This window comes from Amphiprion ocellaris, chromosome 19 (genome assembly GCF_022539595.1).
Source record: "Amphiprion ocellaris isolate individual 3 ecotype Okinawa chromosome 19, ASM2253959v1, whole genome shotgun sequence".
Classification (NCBI taxonomy): domain Eukaryota; kingdom Metazoa; phylum Chordata; class Actinopteri; family Pomacentridae; genus Amphiprion; species Amphiprion ocellaris.
In genome coordinates, this window is record NC_072784.1 from 2365947 (window position 1) to 2373246 (window position 7300).

The 7300-nt window shown below is 38.2% G+C and overlaps 1 protein-coding gene across 1 annotated transcript; it reads right to left on the minus strand.

Annotated features, from left to right (window-relative positions):
• Window positions 1–167: 167 nt before the first annotated feature.
• On the minus strand, window positions 168–3905 carry rpl23 (ribosomal protein L23). Its single transcript, XM_023270079.3, has 5 exons — window positions 3834–3905; window positions 2576–2659; window positions 1730–1858; window positions 857–970; window positions 168–295 (listed from the first exon to the last, which is right to left on the minus strand). The coding sequence occupies exons 1-5, from the start codon at window positions 3844–3846 to the stop codon at window positions 213–215; spliced, it is 423 nt and encodes a 140-aa protein (XP_023125847.1). The 5' UTR covers window positions 3847–3905; the 3' UTR covers window positions 168–212.
• Window positions 3906–7300: the final 3395 nt, after the last annotated feature.

A 7300-nucleotide genomic window follows, 5' to 3' on the forward strand; every position in this document is an offset into this window, starting at 1 on the left:
AGCAGAAAGTGAGTTTGTCGTTTACTTGTACACAGTATGTTACCTCATCGATTACAATCCTACTTCGTAACAGCAATTAAGCTTTTATTTGTATGAAGCCACCTTTATGATTACTGCAACATCAATACTGTTTCCTCTACATGAAGGTCAATGAAAGCACCCAGACGTGTGGTTTGATTAACAACAGTTTATTGAAAACAAACAGGTCCAGCTCAGGCTATGCTGCCGGCGTTGGAGGCAATCCTGGGCCACAGGTCGGCGCACTCTTTGGCAACCGGTCCTGTAATGGCTGAACCTGCAGATACAGACAAGGACAGAGTTTTAGTCCCAACACCACAGGCTTTCTTTTACAGTTAAAACAGGAAATTATTGCATCGTTCAAACTACATGTTGACATGCTTGAAGTGGTTTGAACTTCGCAGTTTTCTTGGATCGATCATTACATTAATGACAAATTCCAGAACACTCTTTGGTTGTGTTGAGCAGGTCCCAGTTGTCTCAGCCCTGATTGAGATCAGTCAGCCACAGAGTGTCGCTGCCATCTCACCCACAGAGATGAGCTCAATATTCCCTTCTACGACAACTCACCCAGCCACTGAGCAGACAAAGCAAGTGCTTTTGGAAGGGGGGATGAAATCCTGAGACCCCAGCACCTCTTTCAGCACTGAAGTAAGTCAAGATTTCAACAACTTTGCTACTAAGGCAGTAAGAATAAAAGACCTACAAATGCCTCAAAATAGAGGTTATGTGCTTGAGGTAACTACAGAGCAATTCTAATCTAATATTATCTGGAAAGATGACCCTGCTGGACAGACTGTGAAGTGATAAACTTGGTGCAGCATAAAAACAAACTCACCTTTCATTTCTCCTTTGTTGTTCACTATGACACCTGCGTTGTCTTCAAAGTAGAGAAACACGCCGTCTTTTCGCCGATACGACTTCCGCTGCCGTATCACCACCGCAGGATGCACTGTGGAGAGACAGAGTGGGGTTCATTCAAGCTCACAGAACGGGCGCGTCTCTTTAAAACGACAGCCACTGGAATCAACTAGCTCACTGTAAGTTAATCAATCAGTTCTACTGTAAGAGCATCTATTATAACTATAACAACCAACTGCTGTATTGTTAGTAATGTGGTTGCAGAATCAATCAGGGTTTCTCCTGCTCAAAATGGGCCTCTGAGGGGAGCGTCTACTGTTAATCTACGACTTTTCCATCGTTTCAGACAACTTTATAAACAAAACTTTCCAATATGCTTGAGTCAATGAAACAATATGGCGTAAGAAACTAATGAATACTTAAGTGAATGCATTTTTGTAGCAGGTGGCGACATTATTTCAAGATGTGTCTGCATCTATGTTCACAGTTCCAACTGGGGAACTCGTGTTAGAAATGACTCATTAAATACAGACTCAGTGTCCAGGTGTACGTTGTGATGTATGATAGCAGTGTTCTCTAATTACCTAACTTTACTCTGTCCAAGTGTCAGAGAAAGACAAGAGCAAGATGAACTCTACTTTGGTGTAGAGATGAGCAGCTAACTTTGATGACATTTTCAGACATGTACTTTTTTTTAAATAAACACAGGAGATAAACTGTTACCTCCCTGAAGCACGTAAACCTGAGTTGTTTCACCTACTGCCATCAGTGTTTATTACTAGAATTATTAAACTGCATAAACTTCTTTATGGTATAGTAACTTGCAGATTGACTAGTTTTCATCACTGACCCTTCTTCCTGAGCTCTGGCTTGCCTTTCTTGACTGTGGCCATGACCATGTCACCCACTCCTGCAGCAGGCAGACGGTTCAGACGTCCCTTGATGCCCTTGACAGAGATGATGTACAGGTTCTTGGCACCTGAAAGACGGAGGGAGAATCGAACATTTACAACAAAAGAACACTGAGAGGAACAAGGTAACTGGGACAGGACTATCTAAAGAACACTGCTGCCCTCCTTAAATGCACTTTGTCAGCTTGTCTCAGCCCTGATTGAGATCAGTCAGCCACAGAGTGTCGCTGCCGTCTCACCCACAGAGATGAGCTCAATATTCCCTTCTACGACAACTCACCCAGCCACTGAGCAGACAAAGCAAGTGCTTTTGGAAGGGGGGAACACAGAGGTACAGTGTGCAGCTTTAATAAAAATCCATCATTATGAAGCTGTTTATCTGCTACGAACTACAACCTTATTCTCTATTATAAATACCACATGAACAGAAACCATTTAGGATGTGGCCGGTCAACAGCAATGTACAGTTTTCTTTATAAGTTTAGTCTTGCAGACAAATTTTAAGTCAGGTGAGTCTTGGTGCATTTGATTGAGAAAGAGAAACACAAACAAATCCATTTATTTTCTACTTGACACTGTTGAAAAAAAGTCCAGTCAGATCCAGATTCACTGATTAATTATAACACTACTATCACAAGTTTCTGTTACTCTTTCAAACTCCTGCTAAAATCATTGTTGTAAAACCACCAAACACACCAAGGTTCAGCTCTCAGTTTTCTCACCAGCCCAAACAAACTGCACTGATAGGTAAAATGGACTCTTAAGTTGTTTTAACCACAGTGTACCTGTGTTGTCAGCGCAGTTGATAACCGCTCCCACTGGGAGACCCAGCGAGATGCGGAACTTGGCTCCAGATGAACCACCACGTCCTGTAAGTAGAGAGAAACACATTTATTAGACTCACTTTCTTCAGTTACCTTAGAGAAATGAGTGACATCTCTGTATTTAACAAGCAGGACAGCTAATGCTCTGCTTCACTTATCATTGACAACTTTACAAATATTCACTAAACTGACACTGAATGTCCTGCAGCAGGTTAAGCTTTCACCAGGTGTTCAAACACTACATATGATAGACCTACGAACCCAGGAGTGCAGTCATTCTTACTCAAGAAAACAGAAGAAAAACTTGAGAAACACACTAAATGATGAAACTAGCCTTTTTCCAGCACATTAAATATGCTAAACTGTTAGTTGCTTAATTCAATAATTAAATTTGACTGGTCTGCCACATTACAGGTGGCCAGTTCTAGTGCACTGCTCTTTGATAAAATACAACTTGTTTAGCTAAGACAGTTTGACAGCTTATGGAGCCTTCATCTGAACGACTGATTTTAAATAAACTCCTAATAAAACTGCTATCAAGTATAAGGATCCATCACAACATCAGAAGGTCTTAAGAAACTGATGAACTGAGAGAAAACTGAATGGCAGACCCCTTCAGTAATTATCAGAACAAGTCCATCAAATACACAGCATGTTAGCATTTTAAAGACGCATTCTAATCAAGTGGTAACGTTATGTACTTCTAGCGGCTGACAGCTAAATCTACTCTAAATCTCACACGTTTTCTACTCGGTTGTACTGGTAAAAATCAGTTTGCTTCACATTGAAGTTCATAACAGCATTAGCCAGAAATCATGCTACCGGCTCTGCTTAGCCTGATCAGCTAGCATTAGCTAGATCGGGCAAAATGCATTTGACTGAGACAACTAACAACAGGGAGGTATTATTTTAATTCACCTACAGTTACGACATGAACCACATTTTAAATTTAATGTGTTTTAGGTTCACAGTGGGCAGCACAAGCATATTTCCAGCCTTTATCTCTGCTCGCTTCGTGGCGCTAACTCAAACATGGCTTACGCTGCTAGCCACCGAAAATTCTATCGCTCAAAAATACCAAAGCTGTTTTCATAGATTCAAAACTAATCCCGCGAATATGTTGTTTTTGCCTTTCTATCACACACGGAGAACATTTTAAGTTGTGCCGAGTCCTTAGAAACAGCAGATGAAGGTGGATTTCGGTCAGCGGGTTTCATACCTCTCTTAGACATGGCTGCAGTAGGGAAAGAGGAAGACGCAGAAAGGAATTGTGGGATATAAAGTTGAACAGAAGTTCATCCGGGTCACTGCTCCGAGCCGTGCTGCGTTCAAGGCCCGTCGGAAAGAACGCACACACACTAAGTTCCCTTCTGCTGAGAAACATATATGTCTGCAGAGCCGGAGGCTGTACCGAGAGGCCTGCACACTTCCGGTCGCACATTTGGAGCATTTTTAAAAAAGTTACCACAATAGATGATCACTAAAGTACACAAGTTACGGTTTAAATGCAGAACCTACGGCTTTAAATGATGATTTCACTCAAAATATACTTAGAATTTAAAAGTTTTTTTTTCAAGAAGTATGTCATTTTGACCCCAGTAAGTTTGTCTACAGAGGCTGCACTTTCAGGACCACACCGAGTATTCCACGCAAAGTACTACTTCATACCCTACCTAAGATTTTAAAGGTTTGATTCACCTAAATAGCACTTATTACAATATCATGACTGGGCTGCTGAGACTTGTGTTTAGCAACATGAAATTTATACGCCTTTGCGCATTGCGTTTCGAGACATGCTTTTATTCTGAAGGAGACGTGCAACGATACACAGAAAGGAAGTATTCTGTGAGTGCGGGGAAATTGTTTGTCGTTTGACGGTCCTGAAGAACTTGTATTTGGACAAAATGATCAGGTAAAAACATCGTCTGTAATGGCCTTTGTGGTGTCGAGCTCTCAAACAGCCCAGTCTAAAGTTGGAAAGAGGCAATACGCACGGACAACTCTGAAGAGGTATATGTTTATGTTTACTTCATACAATACCATTTAATAAAAGTTAAATACGCAAACGCCAAAGGTAATAGTATTAGCTCTATGACTCCTTGACCTGCATAAATATAAATGTTTATAAGGTTATAAAACAAACAGCCCTCTCCTTGCAGCCTCCGGCTCTGCAGACACATACTACTGGCACATGCAAAGATAGCTTCTGCTGTATTTATAGAATAGAACAGAATAGAATAGAATGCTTTAATTGTCAATTGTTAATTGTTTTGTGTCTGTTCTTAGTCATTTCCTCTCATTGCAGTTGGCTTGAGCCTCATTGTAGTTGATTTGAATCTCACTGTAGTTGATTTGTGTCTCACTGTAGTTGATTTGTGTCTCACTGTATTTGTTTTGTGTCTATTTTTAGTCATTTTTTTCTCATTGTTATTTTGTGTCTGACTGTAAGTGTTTTGTGTCTCATTGTAGTTGTGCCGTGTCAATTTTTAGTATTTTTTTTCTCATTGTAGTCATTTTGTGTCTGATTGTTGTTATTTTATGTCTCTTTGTAGTTGGATGGTGTCTATTTTTGTGATTTTGGTTGTAATTGTAGTCATGTTGTGTCTGATTTCAGTTGTTTTGAATCTCTTTATAGTTATTTTGTGTCTCATTTTTGTAATTTTGTAAACGATGATGTTTTAGTGACGTTATGGCCGACTAACTAAAGTATTACATTTTTCCACAATTTGGATGACATACTAAACTATGACTTTATTGCCGCATGTTGGATGACATACAAAACTGTGACAATTTTGTCACATTTTGGACGACATACTAAACTATGATGTTTTTGTGACATTTTTGACAACATACTAAACTATGACGTTTTTGTGACATTTTTGACGACATACTAAACTATGACATTTTTGTCACGTTTTGGACGACATACTAAACTATGATATTTTAATGGCATTTTGGACGACTTACTATACTATGACATTTTTGTGACATTTTGGACGACATGCTTCACTATGAAATTTTTTCCACATTTTGTTTTTTTTCAATAGGAAAGCAGAGAGGAAGGAAGGGACAACCTGCTGGATAGGACCATTAGCTGGAATTGTACCTGCATCTCCAACACTGTCCTGTTCGTAAGTCAACCTCTCAACCAGTTGAGCTACCTAGGTGTATGTGTTCCCCTTGCTGGATGTCATACTAAACTATGACTTTTTTTTTATACAGTTTGGAGGACATTCTGAGCTACAACGTTTTTGTGACATTTTAGACGACATACTATACCATTACATTATTGTGACATTTTGGACGACAAATTTTTTCCACATTTTGGACGACATACTAAACTATGACATTTTTTTGTCGAAAAACAAATTCGATTTTTCAACATGTTGTAAAAACATGCCAATTAGTATATCGTCCAAAATGTGACAAAAACGTCATAATTTAGTATGTCGTCCGAAAAAGTCACAAAAATGTCATAGTTTAGTATGTCGTCCAAAATGTCACAAAAACGTCATAGTTTAGTATGTCGTCCAAAATGTCACAAAAACGTCATAGTTTAGTATGTCGTCCAAAATGTGACAGAAACGTCATAGTTTAGTATGTCGTCCGAAAAGTCACAAAAATGTCATAGTTTAGTATGTCGTACACAATGTGACAAAAACGTCATAGTTTAGTATGTTGTGCAAAATGTCACAAAAACATCATACTTTAGTATGTTGTCCGAAAAGTCACAAAAACGTCATAGTTTAGTATGTCGTCCAAAATATATCAAAAACGTCATAGTTTAGTATGTCGTCCAAAATGTGAAAAAAAGTCATAGTTTAGTATGTCGTCCGAAAAGTCACAAAAACGCCATAGTATGTTGTTGAAAATATAACAAAAATATTATAGTTTAGTATGTCGTACAAAATGTGACAAAAACGTTGTCAAAAATTTTTTTCATCATGAATTTTGGCGCAAAAAAAGGCCTTACTATACTATGTAGAAAAAAAATTTGATTTTTCAAACATGTCGTAAAAACATGCCATATGATGAAATAATGTAAAGGAGGCCGTGAAAAACACTCCAGAAAGGTTTTCTTTGAAAAAAAAATCATCATGAATTTTGGCGCAAAAAAAACGCCTTACTATACTATGTCGAAAAAAATGTGATTTTTCAAACATGTTGTAAAAACATGCCATATGATGAAATAATGTAAAGGAGGCCGTAAAACACACTCCAGAAAGGTTTTTTTTCAAAAAAAGATCATCATGAATTTTGGGGCAAAAAAAACGCCTTACTATACTATGTCGAAAAAAAATGCGATTTTTCAAACATGTTGTAAAAACGCGTCATATGATGAAATAATGTAAAGGAGGGCGTGAAGAACACTCCAGAAAGGTTTTCTTTGAAAAAAAAATCATCATGAATTTTGGCGCAAAAAAAACGCCTTACTATACTATGTCGAAAAAAAATTCGATTTTTCAAACATGTTGTAAAAACATGCCATATGATGAAATAATGTAAAGGAGGCCGTAAAACACACTCCAGAAAGGTTTTTTTTCAAAAAAAGATCATCATGAATTTTGGCGCAAAAAAAACGCCTTACTATACTATGTCGAAAAAAAATGTGATTTTTCAAACATGTTGTAAAAACGTGCCATATGATGAAATAATGTAAAGGAGGCCGTAACACACACTCCAGAA

What these genes read in the sequence shown, in the direction of transcription:
- rpl23 (XM_023270079.3), bottom strand. An exon ending in CAACTGCGCTGACAACACAG is followed by an intron (nt 1,859 to 2,575) that starts GTACACTGTGGT and finishes TCCGTCTTTCAG; the next exon opens with GTGCCAAGAACCTGTACATC. An exon ending in CAACAAAGGAGAAATGAAAG is followed by an intron (nt 296 to 856) that starts GTGAGTTTGTTT and finishes CTGTATCTGCAG; the next exon opens with GTTCAGCCATTACAGGACCG.